This window comes from Arachis duranensis, chromosome 3 (assembly GCF_000817695.3).
Source record: "Arachis duranensis cultivar V14167 chromosome 3, aradu.V14167.gnm2.J7QH, whole genome shotgun sequence".
Lineage (NCBI taxonomy): Eukaryota > Viridiplantae > Streptophyta > Magnoliopsida > Fabales > Fabaceae > Arachis > Arachis duranensis.
The window spans coordinates 10,497,783-10,519,201 of NC_029774.3; the positions used below are offsets into that span (position 1 = coordinate 10,497,783).

Consider the following 21,419-nt stretch of genomic DNA (forward strand, 5'->3'; position numbering starts at 1 on the left):
ACATGAAAAAAATTTTAGGAGAGATTTAGAGGAAGACCTCTGTTACTTGCATGATAAAGTGAAGAGGTTTTTCCCAATGGACCTCTATTATGTTAACTTCTTTGATTTGGTGGCATTGTTTAAAGAATTAGAATACTTACGATATAAGGAGATGTTCTAGTTTGATATGACAACACCTACCATGGAGTCTGGTCTTCATGCAGTTAAAGGAGATGAAGAGATTAATCAAATGAGAAATATTAAACTTATGAATAGAAAGACGGATGAATTCTATATTTATTTTGATCACGAAGTTGATATGTCTGAAGTAGTTGAAGAAGGTTTAGCTGATAAGACTATAATAGTTAGTTCAAACTATAATAGTTAGTTCTTTGTCATCATCTGATGACGATGGATATGAAACTATAGAATATGAGCCAACAAGCCCCCTCCTCCTGGATATGAGACAAATGATAGTAATAGTGATGAAGAAGAATTATATAAGAAAAAGAGAGTGTCAAAGAAGTTAGAGGTAGATAAAAAAAAATGACTAATGAGATTGCTGATTATGAAAAAGATGACAAGAGTAGTGATGAGAGAAATTTGGGAGTATCACTTAAGAAGAAGAGTGACTGTAAGAAGGCTTCTTCGTTTAATAGTGGGCCGAAACTGACACCAAAAACTGCTAAGAAGAGAGTAAACAAAAAATACTCAGATGTTAAAAGAAAGCATATTTTAAGAGATGAAATGTCCAATAAGCGAATGTCAGTTAAGAACACTAGGTCTAATTCAAGTGTTGGGCCAACAAGACATGGGCCTGTTGGAGGGACAAAAGATAGTGAAGACAACTATGGGTCTAGTCCTGTGCCAACCAATCAGAAATGGATCATGACTATGATAAGCCATATGAGTTTGAGAGTAAGGCCTTCAATAACCCAGTTTCATAAGAGAATGAAAGTAAAACATCATATAATTCATTTAATGAAGCTAATGTCTGTGGTTTTTAAGAATGTCCTGCATTTATGCAGTTGCAGCTATGTATAAAATTGGGTTGAAGTCATAGAATTTTGTGCATCAGTAGCTGACTATAGGTGCTATAAGATCCACTTACTAACAATGCATTAAACCTGTTAACAATGAAGAATATTAGTGTCCAACAGATGCTCCAAGATGTGAACCTCCCCCAATAAAGAGACCTGCTCATCGTCCGAAAATGAAGAAAAAGATAGATTGAGTGGAGGGAAAAATGCACACCAACAAAATTAGAAAGACACTTGAAGTGACATGTAGCAAATATCAAGAGATTGAGCATTATTATAAGACATGCGCAAAAATCTCCCAAAGGACTTTAACTGGACACCAATAATTAAGAAGGAGAGAAGGACGAAACAAAAAAACACTTATAGATTTAGATTGTTACAAATGTCTCCAGCTATAATATTGCCCAGATATGTTAGGGCTAGATTAGGCATATTATACATATTGTTAAGGTCTAAAGTGTCTTAAATTTTAATTGTCAGAGTTCGATTTGTTCTAAAACAAAATTTTGTACATCTTTCTAGGATAAACTACGTGGGAAAACAATGCTAGTGCAACTGCGATGGATTCTTTGGTAACTTAATATGAAAAATGATTTGATCTGCATATGATTAGTATGTATTATTAACTAAAATCTTCTTGTGTTGGGTTAGGCAAAAACAAAAAAAAAATAAAAAATAAATAAATAAAATAAGAAGAAACAACCTAAAACTCTTTTGACGAAGATTTTTTTAGAGACTCAAGAATAGAGGGATGAGATACCACTGTCAAAAATTGCACCCCAATCCCCAGGCAGAAGAGATAAGTTTTTTGAAATTGAAAGCTATAATTATTGGACATATTTAATTATTTCATCATTTAATTTTCTTGTTTCAGATTTCAACTAATTCATTCAACTTGAAACAGCTACCACCAACTCAACTCAATCAAACTCAAAAGATGAAGCACCTTGTGGTTAGGCCTCCTTATTTTTCTGCATCTGGTCCATCAATGGTTATGCAATTTGCTCCACCAATAATGGGTTTTAGAGCGTGTCTTACCCTAAACCAAGATGTGCATCCCAAGAGCAACTATTAATGTTTTCTCTGAGCAAAGGTAAAGTGACATTTTTGCTAAGATAATGGCTGCAGTAAATTCTGGGACTGTTTTAAGGCTCTTCAAATTTATTCCTACCTTAGATTCAAATCTCCTAAAAAGAGATCATTCAAGCAGTCATAGAGACTCTTTTTTGGACATACTTTTTCTATTAATTAAGTTATGATAAACAATGATTTGCTTAATGGTGTTGGCAAGTTTAGGCCCCTAATGGACCTCTAATTATTTATTTTGGATCATACTTTTTCTAAGGGTTATATGTTGCCCCTCTTTTTGTTGTTATAATCCGAAAACATGGGTTATTAAAGGACTATATGTTGTCCCTTTTGTTACATTATTTTTTTCGATAAATAATTACTTAATTTATTTTTTAATTTTATTCTTAATAAAAAAATAAATTCACTAAGAAAAAATAATGTGATTAAAAATAAAATTAAAAAAATAATTGAATAATTATCTACCATAAAAATTTGATATTATTGAAGAATCAAATTAAAAATAAAGTTTAACTAAATTAAACATTAAAGAATTTCGATACATTAGAGACAAAAGATACAATTTATATTTATTATATATGTATCATTTTTTTCGCAAGTTTATGTACTAGTCATTTTACAAACATTTCATTATGAGTAAAAAATTTTAAGAGTAAAATTATAAAAAAATAAATTTATTTAGAATGAAAGTAATGTGATTAAGTGTGATTTACTTAGATGTGATTAAAAAATGATTAAATAACTATGTATCGTAAAAAATTGATATTATTAAAAGATAAAATTAAAAAATATTTCTATGTATCATTTTTGTCTCCAACCTTTTCGTCTTATTTAAGTTTCTAACGTTTCAAAATCGTTTCAATTTTGTCTCGCCGTCAATTTTGTTAATAGATCCCTAATGTCAATATTGAGCTAATTTTAAAATGTTAGACTTAAAATAGGATGATTTAAACGTTAAGAAAAATTTTGGGACTTACCTCAAATGTTGGGGATAAAAACGATATTTTAATCTTCTTAAAAAATACTTCTAACTTTAATTTTATTCAATTTTATCTTTAACGTTTTTAATTTATGTCAAAATTATTCCTAAATGTTAATTCCATCTAAAATATTAGGGAAAAATTGAAAAGTCCAAGAGTAGTTCTGATGCAAATTAAAAATGCTAGAAAAAATTTTGAATGAATCGAAAATATTATGGATAAAATTAAATATCAATAGTATTTTTAAAAAAATGACAAATATTAAAGATAAAAAAATACATTTTATCTAACAATATATATTTCATTCATATATATATACAATATATTTTTGAAAAAATATCAAAATAAAAAATAAAATATAAAGACAATGAGCAAAGAAAAATGAAGAGATGAAGCAAATCTACAAAATTGAAGATATTATCAATAGCATCGCAACGTTACGAACAAAAGAAAGCAGAAAAATGAATTGACACATATAAAGATATGGATTTGAATTTTTTAAATTTTGAATTTATATTTTAGAGGGTAAAGTGTGATTTATTACTATTGAATGATTTTTTTTATATTTATTTTTTGTCCTATTTATAAAATTAATGATAAAAAATTATACTTTATTTTTTAAAGTAAAATTCAAAATTTAGAGGATCCAAATCTAAAAAATATAGAACAGAGGAAAGAAGTGCAGAACAAATAGTGGAAGAAGGGGAGGAGGATCTAGCAATCCGAGGGAGCAATGATGAAGGAAGAGGGCAATAGTAAAGAAAGAGAGAAAAAATTGGAAAAAAAGGGTCAGAATTAAGATAAAATTGACAATTTATAAAATATTTAATAAAAGTGTCAAAATTTATGTTTTGTGGATTATGTATATATATATAAATTTATTGATTAATAATAATTTTTTAAATAAAATAATTTTTGGTCTACCAAAATAAAAATACACGAGAAATAAAAAATATTTTACATTTTATTAGATTATTTTTTTATTATTAGATTATTTTTTTATTTTCTCGTGACCCAGATTAATAAGAGTGGTAAGATATTTTCTTCATTTTATTAACATTTTAAAATGAAAAATGTTGGCTTGATTATTTTCCTCGTTTCACATCTAAAATAGCTAATATTTATCTACTTCCCCATTTTATTTATATATATAAAAAGAAAAAGAATTAGAGAGAAGGAGATAACTTAATTCCGAGTTTCTGACTCCTCAGTTCTTCAGAGGCGTTACTTAGAAGAACGAAGAGTAATTTGCGTATAATAAAACCCATCTCATCTTTAATTATCAGAGAAAAGACACGTGATTCTGTGATGACGGAGATGGAGACCACCGAAACGAACTGGAACGTTGCTTCGTCTTCCGTTTCCGTCGCCAACTGCGTCACCTTCGAATCCTCACTCTCTCTGTTAAACGACGATAATCAACAACAAGCTTCTTCATCTCCACTTTTTCTTCGCTCACCTTCTCCCGATTCCTCTCCTTGCGAGATCAAGAGTACGTTTCACTTTCACTACACTTAACTTTGTCTCGTTTCGTTTCTTTTTTGCTTTTTTTTTTGTTTTCAATTTTTTAAATTGCACTAATTGTTCTTCTAGTTATAGCTGTTTCTTATACTTGGAAAAATTGTGATAAACCTGTCATATTCGTTGTGGATTTGCGTATATAGAGCTAAGTCATTGATTAAATTCGATTTCTGTTTTGTAAGTTAGTATCGTAGGGGTTAGATTAATTTGGACGGTTTTATCATAAGATTTTTCATCTAGATTAGTGATTCTCCTCATATGAATGTAGTGAGCTCTTGCTCATTGTAGAAATTAAGAAAGAAGGACGATCGGATTTGAACTTTTGCACATTTTTCTTGCGATTGATGCGAGATTCGGTTTCGTGCAGTTTGTTTTAATACGAAACATGAACTCAGACAAGTCTATGTTCGTAGTACGGCTCGGGTGTATGAGATTTACACTGCATCTGATCTGCAGAGCAGCAATGAGTATCTCTGTACGGTTCGCTGCGGTGTTGCGTCTAGAGATGGTGAAATTCTTCGTGCTCCTAATGTTCCACATGTCGATGGTTCTCACAGAGAGTCGAGTGAGGAAAATATAAAAAATGAAGATGATTGGGTTGAAGTGAAGATCCCTGAATGCACCAACTCAACTGAAATCAGTCAGGTAAGTAGATTTTCTAATTTCTTTTTCAAGGAAATAAAAAGCAAAATAGATATATGATTTTATTATGTTTTGTTCTTTTCCAGAACTTTTGGGCTGTCTCTTGAAACATGAAGCTGATGGCATCATACCAAATCTTAGATTGATTTCTTTTTTATTGTTTGATGTTCTTTTCCTGTTCGCAGGACCTTTTTGAGGCTACAGCTGAGCTTAATGATGTCAGTCCTTGCATTTCTGTTACGCTTCGTTTGCTCTCACTTCAGAGTAAAGGCTGCGTTTATGTTGATGAGATTTATATATTTGGTGATCCTGATGATTCAACTGATTCAGAAAGCCAAGAGAGCCGTAATGGAAACTCATCCAGTGGTTCTCTTATGGCTATGTTTCTTCCAACTATAATGCAATTATCTAAGACATCAGGTCTCGGCCATCTAAATGCTGTCAAGAAGGAAAAACAATCTTTTTCAGCAGATGATTTGGAAGAAACCCAGCCACTTGATTCAGTAACCAAAACTCAACTGAAGGGAAAAGCTAGCATAGTTGGTCCTCAAGAAGTGAAGTTGAAAGAGGTGAATGGTGGTTGGGTGGCTCCATCCTTGCCATGCACATCCTCTCAAGTCTCTAAATTGGATAGTGACTGTACTGCTGTACCCTCACAAGCTGATACAGTGGATAGTACTAATTGTCTTGCCCCCTCTGAGGTTGCTCCTGCCAAGAGCAATCATGGTTGTTCTCTTGGTGGCAATATTGAAAGGGCCTTTGAACAGCTTGTATCACGAATTGACAGGATTGAACAAATCTGTCTGGGGTTTCAGGAGAAAATGGCATTGCCCATGAGCAGCATTGAGGCAAGACTCCAGAAAGTTGAGCAGCAACTTGATACCCTGACCAAGAAATTGCAAAATCCTGGATCATCATCCTGTGGAAGGTGTGCTCCTGAAGGCTCTTTCATTGAATCAGATGCTATTGATTATGCTTTCACTAGGGAAAATGAACCAGAGAAGAGAGAATTAGTTACAGAAGTGCATATCTCTGATTCAGCAAATACTAGTCAAATGCTCCCAGGTCTTATAGTTACGGCTCCTGAGTTTCCTGATGGTGAGGATGAAGAAGATAATGCATCAGGGCAAAAAATGGGTTCTTCATGTGTTGAAGTAAAGCGATCAATTGACGATGCTTTATCTTCTGCATTAGCTAATTTTTTATCCACAGGCTCTTCAAAGTCTCCAAAGTATACTAAAAGTTTAACAGTCAAAGCCCCTGATTTTTCTAGTGAAGATGAGGATGATCGTGAGAGTAATAACGAGACAGCAAATAATGAATCAGCTCATCCTGTGGACTGTGAGAAGATTAATCACATCCAAGTGCTGACATCATCCAATATTTCCCTGGAAAGTGGAGCACAGGTAGATGAGGATTCTAAAAATGAACATACTGAAGAATGTGGTCAATCTTGTAGTATGGCAGGAGATCAAGAAGTATCTGTTACAACCAGTTCTGTAGCTGATCATAATCCAAAGATAGGTTTAACTAACAACTTTGAAGATGGTCAAAGCAGAGAACTCAGTGTTTATAAAACGGATGATTTGTTCAATAGTGGAAATGAAACCTCGAATGAGTTGCTTGGCAATCAGACTGCAAGTGGTTTAACTAGCGTTGCTCAGGAAGGATCATTTGCAACACTTGCAACAGAAGTTGGGAAAAAACCTTCCCATGAAGACATTATAGAGAATGTTCTTGGATTTTCAATTGCCTCCTCTGCAGTAGATTTTGAAACCTCACTCCTGGATGTGAAATTCATTTCACAGAGAAGTCCTGTCACTGACCCTTTGCTAGAAGCTCTTCTTGTTGACACACCGGAAACAAACTCCCAAGACTCTTCTGGAAAGGAAACCGGTGATCATCTGGCCCATAAGGAACAAGAGAAGACCGATGGCATTCTTTCACTTGAGGAGCACTCTAACTTGGTTTCAGTAGATGATGAGGAAGCAGTGAATCCCACTGGCACTAGCGATGCTGCTGTGGAAAAAGACTACTCTCCTCTGATGACTGGGCCTGTTAACAGAGAGGATGATAATGTGCCCGGGGATCATAAACGCAAGCTTGATGAAATATCTGCCTCGAGTCTGATATGAAGCTCGTTCGTCCTGTTTATGAACTTCGGATTTTAATCTACATCATATTTGATGATTCATGTTTTTGCTTTTGCCAGTGCCCTAAACGTTGAAGAGTCAATAGGAGTTGCTAAGTAGAAGTGTTGAACCATCAAACATGTTTGGCCAGCTGTTATGTTTATATGGCGTGGTTGTAGGTTTGAATGTGTACAGATGCAGTACGAATTAAGTTTTAAGTTTCAACTGTAAATAGCCAATCACACTTAGGTTCATCAAGCAGGAGAATGATTTGGATTCAAAGGTGATTTATATTTTTTATGCATTGTTTGAAATTATAGATCGGTATTAAATAATCAGAAGACCTTTGTTGGTATGTGTGTCGTTGACGTATAATGTTCGTATCAAAATTCTTGATGCCATGTTTTCTTTTGTTAGAGCTACTGTTATATTTTATGTTCCTAAGTGTGTTTGAATGTGATCTAAGAAAATAAGTTGTGCATTATTAGTATCTGGGGAAGAATAAGTACCATAAAATGTAGAGAGAGATGTATGATTTTTGGTAGATCACAAGAGGGACGAGTGTAATTTATCCAAACTTTTTTGTTTACATAAATCAAGTTATAGAACTTTTTAGGTCCACTTTGTAAACAGTTTAAACAATAAATGATTATATTAAAATTAGTTTATAAATAAATAACTATATTAAAATTAGTTTATAAATAAATTATTTTATATTTAAATTTTTAATTTTAAAAATATTTATTTTATAAAAATGTGATAAAAGATAATAATATCATTAGAGAAATAATTTTTTTAATTTTTCTATAAAATTTTAAATTATTTTTTAAAAAATTACAATTAAATTTTAAAAATTACATCAAATATTAATATTATTATTTTTTATGAGTTTAAAGTTTAAAAAGAATTATTTTTAAAGTTTTTCAAACAAGCTCTTAATGTGATGTAATATACTTCTCAACTTAAGAGATGACTTAAATGCATTAAAGTTTCACATGGAACGCATACCAAGATAATTTCATCTGTAGATTCAATAAAAGTTACTAATGTAAAATTATGTTTAAGACTTGTACTATTAAATTATCTTATCTTAATTAGAAATGTTGAAATTCAACCTGTTTTAAAATAAAATGTTTATCTAATTTAATCCAAATAAAAAATAAATTAAAATAATATTAATTTATATTTGACTGGATTCTATTTTGATAAAAGATATAGATTAGGTCAAATTTTAGATTTATTTTTTAAAACCAATCAAATTTAATTCAAACCATAATTCTAAAAATCAGATTAGACCGATCGGTCAAATAAAAACCGGTTATACCAACAATTCAATTAGGGGTGTTCACGATACGATTTGGATCGATTTTGAGTAAAAAACTCATCTGATTCGAATACTAATTTACTTGCGGTGCAATTTGGATTGGATGCTATTTTAAAAAAAATTCGATCCGATCCGATCCAATTTCAAGCAGTTTGGATTGGATTGGATTGAATTTGCGGTTTTATAAATTAAAAAAATTAAATACGTATAACAAGTCTCAACAATATCTTAAAAAGCCAACAATAATATAACAATAGAAATAAAATTATAGGTTAGTTAAAATAAATAAATAAATAACATTTTTATCATAAAATATTTATTAAATAATAATAATACATGAATAATATAAAAATATATAAAAAGTTGAACATGTTATAAGTATAATTGTAAATATAATAATAAAATAATAATAGTATAGGATATTGTGCGGTTTGGATTAGATTGGATCGGTTATGAAAATTAGATCTGAAATTCGATCCAATCCAACGATTTGTAAAAAATAGAATCCAATCAAATTCGAATTAATGCGATTTTAATTGGTTTTTAATTTGAATTGGATTGGATGAGCGATTTAATTTGGATCGGTTTGGATTTGAACACCCCTATATACCGAAAACTGCTAATTGAAAAACTGGCTAAAAATTGCTAAACCAGCCAATTAAATTGACTAAATATCGGTCTATTCTTTCAAAACGACGTCATTTTGCTTGATTCTTAAAAAAAAAAAAAATTACACGCGTGACTGCCCTTCGTCCCTTTCCCCAACCCACTCCAAAATTAGGGCACATAGCCACGCTGCCTAGTGCCCATGCATTCAGCTTCAGCCCTCACTTCCTCACGGCCTGTTTGAAAACTTTTCGTGATATAGAATTAAATTAAATTTTAGTGTTTGAAATGAATTAATAAAATTATAACATATTTTTTAATTAATTTTTTCATTTAAAATTTGTTCATCTTTTTTAAAAAAATTAAATTAATCTAAAAATATTAATTTTTGATATTAGTATTAATTAAAAAATAAATAATTTTTTATGATTGATTCTAACAACAAACCAACAACAAAAAATAAACATAAATTATTAAGAACTAATTTATTGAGTGGTCTAATGACATAGTAAGTTAAAAAAAGTTAGTTATTAATAGTAAATTATAGTAACTAATTTATATTATTAAAATAGAATAAAATTATGCCACTTTTTGCATATGTCATGATTGACACCCTCACTTAAAATGTTTAGACATATTGACAAACACTTGGTGTCATTAATCTAAGTTAAATACATAAAATCTATATAAGTGCGGGTATGATAGTAGGTCTTTCAAAAAAAAAGATATATATTGTATTAAGTGAGTTGAAGTAAAGAGAAGAGAAGAGAATGAAAGTGGTGAGAGAAGAGAGAATGTGTGTGTTGAAATATGGGAGACATTGAGAAAAGGTGAACGAAAAAAGTTAAGAAGAAGTAATTAAATTATAAGAATATTTTGGACATTTTAAATTTTATGGGATACATATTAAAAATAAGTTAAATTATACATATATTTATATATAATTATTTATATTTCAATATATATTTTATATAATAGTTAATTTTAATAACTGATTTTTGTCATAATTGTTTTGAATTACTAATATATATGATGTGTTAAATTCTTGGGCCAAAGAAAATAGCATGGATAGGATCCACATGAATTTCTCATAGTAGAAAAGGGACTCAATGTTATAATACTAAATTTTGCTTAAACTCGTTAATCTCACTCGTTAAAATAGTTGTAAAGAATGACTGGGATAAGCATACAATGTATTATATCATTGTCATCCTGAAGTACTGAGATCCACCTCTGTGGTATCATAGCCTAAGGTTTATAAGAAGAAGAAAAAGGTATTACTAGCAAAAGCAAGTAAGAGATAATCACTAAACATGAATCCTATGGACTCTTCAAGTTCTTCACAACCCATACATCATTCCACCTTCTAAAGTATAGACCGATTATCCTCTAGTATAAAGAAAATTCTTGGTAATAAAATTGATCAATTGGTAGAATTTACTCATGTTCTAGAAGACTCTCAAACTCTAGCCACTGAATACCCTCTTATAAGTCCCTATTCTTTTTACCAAAGACAAAAGAAATCAACCCTCACCTCCATCCGCCATCTTATTAACAGAAATACTTTTTCTCCTCCCAAAGAAGTCATCCAATCCTCCCATCTATAACAGTGTGGTTTAAAAGTCACTACTGCTGAATAGTATATAACCCTAGAAATCACACAAGAACTCATTCAAAATTACCAAAACCAAGGCTACACTCATTTGCATCTGGAAGCAGTTAGGCTCATTCTTACTCTTCATGAAAGAAGATCCTTTCCGGTGACAGCCAATGTTGCTCTTTTAGATATCACTTTCAAAAAATACCAATATGCCTTGTTTGGAGCATTAGTAACTACACTCTCAAATGAAAGTGTCATTATCACTATAGCTCCTAATTTCACCATGAGATTATCAGACCCAATGATATGTCAAAGGATAAAAATCCAAATACAGCTAGTTGGAGTAATTCAAGACTCTAATGCTGAACAGGCCACCTTGCATCACCAAGTCCTCTACAGAGTTCAAGACCATGCTCTTGATCTCAATCTCCCAAACATTATAGGAGAAGCATTATTCATGTTCACATATAATGCTAGAGGGCCAGTAATCGTAAACATTCCAAGAATGATCACTACTAACAAACTTTCTTCTATCATTCCATTGGAATGAATTGTGATTATGAGAAAGCTTTCTCAAAGAAACAGGTTGATATTCATACTACAACATCTCCAATTATTACCCATAATAATGATGGAATGATGACTACTATTTTTCAGAGACCTGGAATAATCAAGCAAACCTTACTGCGAGGATCATCCTTCAGAAGGATTAATATGATCTCTCTTGTCCAGGTGCAAACAACCCACGATCAAGATGATCCACCTGTACATTTCTATGAAAATGAAAAACCTGTTTTATGTTTCTCATATAAATGGTCACTTCATTTGGGATGTTGACCCTTCCATGTGTGATTCTAACTGTGACTGTGCTAACTAATTGAGTGACACTGATGATGAAGATTATGCTAGACGACAGAGGAACAAGAAAAAGAAGAAGAGGTCACTACAAGCCCCTTGCTCCTATAAAAGGCCCAAGCCCTCTAATAATGCAGATGCGACACCGATGCTCAAGAAGAAAAGACTGTCTTGCAAAAATTCTATAGATTATCTTTATCAGCTAGTCAATACAATCCCATGCATTGCCATCCTCGGATCTTATGAGGAAGAATTCCCATCTTTAGTGACACAAACTGATGAAAAGAAAATCACTAGAAGGCCTTACGTAATTTCTCAAAGAATTACTCCACATAGACATCAGGCAACAACTCCTAAAGAGGAAGTACTTAATTGGCACACAGATAATGCAGTCATCAAAAATAAAATATTACTCTGAATAGATCACACTCTTGATGCTCTTGTAGAGAAAACTGAAGGTCTTTCAGTACAACTAGGTTCTATGGCATAACAAGTTACTGAACTCAGAGATCGGCTCTCTGCACATACTTTTCAACTTGATCAATAACTCAAGACCTATATTGATAATAGGTACTTTGGCCCAAAATTCTACAAGAAAAATAGAGAGCTGGATCAAGTTAAGGCCCAACTTCGACAATTGAGATGGACAAAAGCAAAGCGATTGTACCTTAAGCACTGGCTATAGATCCATTATCCATGTATCCTAAACCATATCCCTTATATTCGCTCGTTTTATTTCCCCCAACATACTCACCACCTGAAACTCCAGATTATGAATCCGTTTTCAAATCCACCTATCATTTAACCAGACAAGCAAACAGCAAAAAATCTATCTCTCCCCAAGGCCGTCGTTATTTGTCTCAACCTCAGCCACAGCCACCTCAGTCTCAGCCTTCACTCCAACCCAGACCTTGTCTTCCTTGAAAACTAGGAATTTTTTTCAGAAAAAGATACTCCCTTTAATGTCCCTACAAAAGATAAGGGCATCAAAGAAGGGTCACATGCCCCAGGACGGACAATTAATACCCTTACTCTGGATAATCAATCATATAGTGAAGAAATCACTGATGAATCTGATGATGGAACTGCTGAATCCAGTAAAAAAATTGCTAAATGGTTTAAAGAAGACTATGAAGCAGACCTTTCAGCAATAGCCATGGTCAACCCTGTAGAAGAAGAAGAAGAGGAAGTAACCTCTGAAAGGGATGAACTAGCAACTTCAGCTAATCCTGCTCATGCAAGGTCCTTTGAAGCAAAAATACCCAACAAATGGTTCACCTTTGATGATATTCCACCTGCAAGATACAGAGAAAGGTTAAATAAATTTAGTGCTTGGGTTGAAACTACCATGGCCAATCCAAATCTTTCAAGCAGACAAGTCCTTGCAGATTTCATAAATCGGATGACTGGCAATCTCCGAGAATGGGCTAACAACCTTTCTGAGTATGAAAGACTCTAGCTCATTAATAGTACCCTTCTCAGTTTTTGGGAATAATACATAAATAATTCTTGGGAGACATTACACTTATCCAAAAAAAAAAATTCCCAAGAATATTTTGAAATGAAGTGCTGTTCACTCAACAGAAAGGACTTGGAGAGACATTACAAGAAGATGGCTGCTAAATATTATCCTTTTGGAGGAAATAATAATCCGCCACTAAACAAGTCTTCATGGCATCCTTGCCAGATGAACTTCAACCAGAATTACAACGGATGATGATGACTCTCTACAAAGAAGTGGCTACCACCACCATTGGAGAAATATATCAGTTGGTTCTAGCTGCTTTGGACAAATTATGTGAGCAACAACAAATGTTCAAACAGCTCAACAAAAATTCAAGCAAACTCAAAGTGGCATGCAATAAATTCTACTTGAAGATCAAATACAAAGAGCCAAGCATGTGGGAATGTAAGCCAAAGAAGAAGACGCATTGGCAACCACCAGCCAGAACTTTCCATAAGAAGGCATTCAGAAAGGGAAGAAAGAAGCAAAGATACCGCTATTTCAAAAGAAGAAAACCTCATACTAGGTCAAACAGATGCTTCATTTGTGGAAGATAAGGCTACTTTGCTAAAGCATGTCCTCATAAGACAAAGAAGGAGATAAAAAATGCTTCAGTCTTTAATGGATGCAGCTTCCATCGAAGATTAAGAAGATCTTGAATCAGTACTTGAAGAGCAAGAAAGCAAAAATGATGAAACCCAATATGTTTTTCAAGACTCTGACTCAGGAGGAAACAGTTCAGAAGAAGACCTCCTACCAAAGAGGTCAATCTTTTCCATATCCTCCATTGCGTCTATCACCACAAGAATTCCTAAAGGATCAAGCATTCCAAAAGAAGAACTTGGATACCTTGGATCCTTAGGAATAAAAAAAATTGATGGTACTCCTCGTCCTCACTTCGATTTAAAAGTCAAGACATCCGTCTATGACAAACTAATAAAGGCTGTTGCACTAATGGATACTGGATCTTGTGCCACTGTCCTAAAACCACATGTCTTACCAAAAGAAATGTGGGCACTTTTTCCAAGAAGTTCGCAGTTGCTAATAGTGAAGTCTTCACCATCAATCTCATTTTCAAAAAATCTATTGGATTGGAGATATTTGCAGGCTAAACTACTTGGCTCAGAGTACTGGGAAGTTATCTCCCAGACAAAGATGTTTTGTTCGGGTTTGATGCTTTCTTCCGAATCCATGGACTACATATCAAACCCACTAGCCTAAGTTACAAAGGACAATTTTTGCCTTTTACAGGGATACAAAACATCCTTGAAATCCAATAATCTCTAGAAGAATATAAGGAGGTCCAGCAATAACTCCTTAGTGCCTGTTGTGACAGCCATGATCAATTCAACCATCCTGCACCTTTGTGGAAGAATCTAGAATTTTATGTTTGTCTCTATTTTAAAAAAAATGAGGACATCAACCCAACAAAGGCCACACACTCGAGAATGAATCTTAAAAATTTCAGGTTGGCAAGAGCTGAATGTGCAGTCCTTCTTGTGCAAGGACTCATTGAATCAACCAACTCTAACTGGGCATGTCAGGCCTTTTACGTTGAAAAAAGGGTCGAGCAAAATAGAGAGAAAAAGAAGCTTGTTATTGATTATAAGCCACTTAATGTCTTTTTACAACATGATAAGTTTTCTCTACCAAGGTTCTCAGAGGTTAAGTGGAGCAAAAATATTCAGCAAGTTTGATCTAAAGGCTGACTTTTGGCGAATTGGGCTTCATCTTGAAGATAAATAGAAAACACCATTTTGCATCCCTGAAGCCCAACATCAATGGACAGTAATGCCATTTAGACTCAAAGTAGTCCCATCTCTTTTTTAAAAGGCCATGACCAAAATTTTTGAGCCCATACTACACTCCACACTTATTTACATAGATGATATCTTACTATTCTCAAAGGACAGTGAAGCCTATAAAGCACTCCTGGCCCAATTCACTTAAATTGTCAGAAAACAGGGAATCATGCTATCATAAAAAAAGAGTTCTCTTGCTAAAACAAAAATTGAATTCTTCAAGATGGTCTTTGAAGATGAATTCTTTCAACCAGGAGATCATATTGCCAAATAATTAATCTACTTCCCTGATAAAAACATGATGGTTAAACAAGTCCAATAATTTTTGAAAATTGTAAACTACATCAGAGATTTTATCCCATATGTGACCAAACACACCAATCAGCTATCAAAACTCCTAAAAAAGAAGCCCTCACCATGGGGACTTGAGCAAACCACAATTGTCAAAACCCTGAAGACGATAGCACAAGACCCTACTCCTTTAAAAATTCCCAGCACGAAAAAAAGAATACTACAGACAGATGCTAGTGATGAATTCTGGAGAGCTGTGCTACTTAAAGAAATTGATGGGACAAGACACTACTGTGCGCATGCTAGTAGACAATTCAAAGAATCTAAAAAACATTACCATGCCACTTACAAAGAGATTCTCACTGTTAAACGAATGATAGAAAAATTCAATTTTCACCTTAGTTCTTATTATTTCACTGTGGAGATGGATAACACCTCTTTCCTATCAATGCTGGAAATCAAGAAAAAGATCCTGCCAGATTCTCAATTGTTGCGGTGGAAAGACTGGTTTCCTTGCTATAAATTCGAAGACACATAAAGGGACACCAAAACACACTTGCTGATTTTCTCTCCAAACCTACCAAAAAACCAATCCCAAAATAAATTCATTACATCTGCACTATGAGTACCCACAATCCTTTATATACCATTCCATTTCCTGATTGTCTACTCCACAGAAGCCCATACAGAAGAAAGATTGGTCCTTTTCGCCTCAAAGCAAGACCCCAGACAGAATTTCAAATAGATTGTCTAGCCAGACAAACCTTGTTCTACTGGCTACACTAACTCTTTATCATAACCCAAATCCATCCGAACCCAAGGTACTTCAACATGGATACCCTTTTCTGCACTATACCAATAATCCAAGGACCTATACCAGAGGAAATGATATGGTATATTTGGGCTTTGTCTTCCATATATACATATGTCATCGTAGTGCCAATCTTCTCTATATACCACATCCTATGTAATTGCACTCAAGCACAATCCCATCTAATTAGGTTATTCTCCATGTATGCTCTACTTGATGCATGGAGAGGAATGTTGTATAATATGCTCGATCGGCACCAACTGTGGGATAAACTTTCTCAAACAAAACGAAAATTCTGTTGTTTTGTCACCTTATAGAGAAATTATTTTACTAAAGGAGACCTACACACCATGAACAGAGTCGATATTGTTGGATACTCTACCATATGGTCCATGGATGAAAAGACAGTTCTAAATGCCTTGGCCAAATACCTTTGTCAACTTTGACAACCTGGACTATATGGAGAAAGAGATGCAGTTGAAGGACTCCCATTTCAAACAGATGTTCCGCCAATAACTCTTAAAGAGTTCCAATCCAGATTCATAACTTCAGGAAAAATTAATCAATTTGGACAATACTCTTTTTATACTCTAAGAGACCAGCCTAACATGTCTAGACATATCCTAAACAGAAATTCTGAAGAAGATCTGAATTCTGAGGATCTAAATGGAAGAGTATATGCCTTACCACCAAGTCCAACCAGAATTAATATAGGGATACCCAATAACGCTAAAGGCCCATACTCAGACCCATATGACCCGTATTTGCAAGATGCCCAAGATTCTAATAAAAGAAACACTAAAGACCCGTTTACCTATCTACAAGATTTGGATATGGATCTTAGAGCTGTCAATTTGGCCTCTGATGAGACATCATCCTTCTCAGATGGTGATGGGATCCTTCCAGAAGACTATTTCAAGCCGTCCCTTTATTAAGACAATGTCCCTACTATGTATAATTATTAAGTGTACTAAAATAAAGTGACCTCTGTCACATGTCTAAAAAAATCAAAAAGAGATAAAGTTTATCCTTATCCTCTAACTAGCATTGTATGATAGGTTTGTTTAGATTTTGTAAAATATTGTTGTTCACTTCGGTTATAATCAAATTTCAATGAATATTGTAATATATCCACTTTATCTTACAAAATGTTCTAAATTTTTCTTCTTTCTAAAAATTTAGCTAGTGTTATTTCTTTCTTTCTCAATCCAATGCCATAAAGTATGATCTAAGATTCAGATCGTACTCACTAGTCACCAGGCTACACCTAGAAAAAAAAAACATCATGTCACGTTTTTATCAATACAAAAAGTCTCATTAGCCCCCGAACTATTTTCTCTATTTTTATTCTAAAGCATTCGCTGAGCAGCGAAGCTTGGGCCTTGGGTTTTTGACTTTTGACCCCTGGCTGCTGAAACTCGAAAGGTCTTTGAACCGAAGCGAGAGTGAGCTGAGTAGACTAGTTTCCTCTCTGGTCTCCCAGAACCACTGTCACTGTCACCGTGACTGCTGCCCATGGAAGCTGCCGTGGTTGACGTCGGGACTAAGCTCCTCAAAGCTGGTTTCGCAATTCCTGATCAGTCTCCTGCCATGGTATATATATCTATATGCCCCGCTCATTATTATTATTGTTATGACCATAACATGCAACCGTATAACCAAATTGCCGAAATTTTCGTCATTCTCATCTCAATTGTGCCGTACTTGTATGTGCTTTCTCTCCTAAACTTCACTGTTTTGCTTGATTCATTTCTGTCATGAAGCCACTTAAGGTTTAGGGTTTAAGGTGTATGCCTTAGGGAGAGGCACATGAATTGTTGTAGTGTTATACATCTAACATGGCCCTCTGGTTATAGAGGCTCTTGTAAAGTTGCTTATCCCAAAAGCTTAAGTTTTTAGGTAGAGGCACGTAGTGAATGGTTACCATTCATTTCAGCTCAATTGTGTATAGCTTTCCAGCACTTGCAATTCATGACTATATTTAAATTGCATTAATTTCAATGTTTTTCTTTTGTTTTCTCTTGATTGTGAAGTGTGATTATTCATCCTCAGAATTCCTTAACTCGTTTGATTGTGGCTCTTTTTGATATGGTTCAGATAATTCCCACTCAGATGAAAAGAGTGCTTGATGATGGTGGGTCTGTGAGTGACGATAATTCAATAGCTGATAGTGTTACTGTTGATCCAGTGGTGCGAGGGTTTGTCAGAGATTGGGACGCCATTGAGGATTTATTGCATCATGTCTTGTATACTGGCCTTGGATGGGAAATTGGCAATGAAGGACAGATATTATTCACAGATCCACTTTGTACCCCCAAGGTTTGAGGAAACCCTATGTAGTATCTGCAAGGTTATCAAACTTGAGAGTTCATATAAACTCGATTATGGAGCTTAGAGCTCAACTTGTAAACTTAAAAAGAGTTTATGAGTTAATTTGGAAGTTTGATAACCTTATCTTCTCTAACACGTATATATTTTCCTAGACTTCGTAATTTCGTATACCCTTTCCATGCAGAAAATTCTTGGGCATTCCTAATAACTGAAAGGTTATCTATAAGAATTTCTCGTTTTGTAAATGCGTAAGAATCTTGAGCAGATTTGTCCTCCTTTTTGTCCTGTTTGATCTAGAACTGCTATCATGCGTCCTTTTGTATTAAATCAAATTGCTAGTATTAAGTTGGTGGCCTTCTTTTAATATGTATAATAGGGTATTTTCTCTAAATATAGTATATATTATTGTCTCCCAGGCCAACAAGGAACAGCTAGTGCAATTAATGTTTGAAACATTCAACATATCAGGGTTTTATGCCTCAGAACAAGCAGTTTTATCACTGTATGCTGTGGGACGTATCTCAGGGTGCACAGTTGATATTGGACATGGAAAAATAGGTATCCACATGTGAAACAATGGGAACTTAATTTAGATTATGTTGCTAAATTTTATAGTGGATGGATGGTAGATCTCCATGTGAATAATTTTAAATTATATAGTATATTAAATTTTATGGGGTAAAGATTGCATGGAGATTATCTGTGAAATTTTACCCCCATGTCAAACACATCCTACAGGGTAAGATATGCATTTGCATTTGCCCCCTTTTCTATTGCTCAAGCAAAACAGTACGAATTCTGTACTTTTTTATAGACAGATGTTGCTTTTCACAATGTAATGTTATTGGTCTGGCTGGTTATGTGCTACACAATCTTTTTGGCTTTATAAACAGATATTGCGCCAGTAATTGAGGGTGCTGTCCACCACATTGCATCGAGAAGATTCGAGTTTGGAGGTACTGATCTAACTAATTTCTTGGCACAAGAACTTGGGAAATCCAATCCACAAGTAAATATCAGCTTGTTTGATGTGGAGAGAATAAAAGAGCAATACTCATGTGCTGCTGAAGATGAATTAGCTTATCAAAAGACTGTTTCATGTCCTGTGGAGAAACATACACTTCCTGATGGACAGGTCTGCTTGCTAATTATCTGATATTTTTGACATCGGTACTTGCTAATTGAGATTTCTTAAGATTTATGTTTGCTTTTTGATAGATTATTTGATAGAGTTAGTAGAAACATGGAGCAGGGAGTAGCAGTTAAGAGAGCTGGGTTGAACTTGAATTTAACTAGAGCTTATGAACATTTTCAGTAGTTACAACTTCCTTTGATCTTTATATAGGTCATAACAATTGGGAGGGAAAGATATACTATTGGCGAAGCTTTATTCCAACCAAGTCTGTTGGGTTTGGAGGCTCATGGCATTGTTGAGCAGCTTGTCCGTGCTGTTTCAACAGTGTCACCTGATAATCATCGGCAGCTGCTGGAAAATACGGTGGTTTGTGGGGGCACTTCTTCTATGACCGGTAAATGTTATTCTTGTTGTTTGTTTGTTTCCATTAAGGATTTCTGCTGAATTAGGATTTGAACTTCTAATATATGTTATACTTTTTCTGCTTCTTGATATATAAGAAAAATACGATTTATTTGGCGTGATCATTAATATATAAATATTCGGAAAATGGGAAATTTTCTCCTTTGAGTTGCATCTTTTTGAGAATGCTGTTCTTTGTGGTTATTGTAGTGTAGACTAATGCTGAATCTCACTGCAGGTTTTGAAGATAGATTTCAGAAGGAATGTAGCTTAAGTTCGTCTGCCATTCAACCTGCTCTGGTTAAGGTAAGATTGCTATCTTCTAAATTCATCTCAACTTTTAAAGTTTCATATGTTTTTACCAAATGATTGTTAACTTCCTCTTCTGTCAATTTTAAGAGCATAACTTAACAAGAGACAGGCAAAAAATGTTTCTTCATCCTAATACAGTGATGAATTGAAAATCGCAAGAGCGATATCATAATAATTCGTGTTCAATATAATATATATACCCACTGATTGATAATCTGTGTTTACTACAGCCTCCAGAGTACATGCCAGAGAACTTAAGCCAATATTCTGCATGGGTGGGAGGTGCGATACTTGCCAAAGTAGTTTTCCCTCAAAATCAACATATAACCAAGGGAGATTATGATGAAACTGGACCTTCCATTGTTCACCGGAAATGCTTCTGACAAAATTCACCTATCGCATAATCTCCACAAACGTTGCATTCCTCTGCAGTTTGCACTTGCCTGTACTGTAACATATGGTAGGTTTTTATTCGCTGTATATTCAAAATGTTAGATGTCCATTTGCTTGTGTTATTTTAAAATTTGCAGTGATCTCCACTGATACCACTCTTCGGACAAAATCATGTGTATATTTATTCATGTTATAGCACTAGCCACACCTTTATTTGCACTCTCTTTCTACACCTTTGAGCTGCTTATAAATTAATTTATAGATTAGTTATTCTGTATTCTCATAGCTTAAAAAGAAAGAAACTGGTTTTATATAAGAAATGACAAAATCGCAAGCACTCAGAAGGTGTTCTAGGCAGTGATGTATATATCATGGGGGTTGTGCATCTCTTATTCAATCATTAAATTCTTAAGGGCTTGATTTTCAGTGCAAGATTGCGTGATGAAGCAGAGCATATGTCACTCATTGAATTGTTGGGAATTTGTTTAGTGAAAAGTAGAATTATTAAAGAGTGAAGATTCTTATTAAATTGATAGAGAATGTGTATTATACATAATTTATTTTTCGAGCGATCTTTTATTAAATAAATAATTTTTATTTTTCATTGAAAGATATAATACACTATAGTATTATCCTAATTTGATACGTATAAGAGTTGGCATGAAGCCAC

At 33.8% G+C, this 21,419-nt stretch overlaps 2 protein-coding genes across 2 annotated transcripts; both read left to right on the plus strand.

Moving 5' to 3' along the window:
- The first annotated feature begins 4,261 nt into the window (after positions 1–4,261).
- LOC107477531 (uncharacterized) lies at positions 4,262–7,758 on the plus strand. Its single transcript, XM_016097568.3, has 3 exons — positions 4,262–4,580; positions 4,977–5,254; positions 5,437–7,758. The coding sequence occupies exons 1-3, from the start codon at positions 4,397–4,399 to the stop codon at positions 7,384–7,386; spliced, it is 2,412 nt and encodes an 803-aa protein (XP_015953054.1). The 5' UTR covers positions 4,262–4,396; the 3' UTR covers positions 7,387–7,758.
- Positions 7,759–17,522: 9,764 nt separating this feature from the next.
- LOC107477530 (actin-related protein 7) lies at positions 17,523–20,968 on the plus strand. Its single transcript, XM_016097567.3, has 7 exons — positions 17,523–17,769; positions 18,274–18,495; positions 18,924–19,065; positions 19,401–19,642; positions 19,853–20,036; positions 20,283–20,350; positions 20,587–20,968. The coding sequence occupies exons 1-7, from the start codon at positions 17,692–17,694 to the stop codon at positions 20,737–20,739; spliced, it is 1,089 nt and encodes a 362-aa protein (XP_015953053.1). The 5' UTR covers positions 17,523–17,691; the 3' UTR covers positions 20,740–20,968.
- The last annotated feature ends 451 nt before the right edge of the window (positions 20,969–21,419 follow it).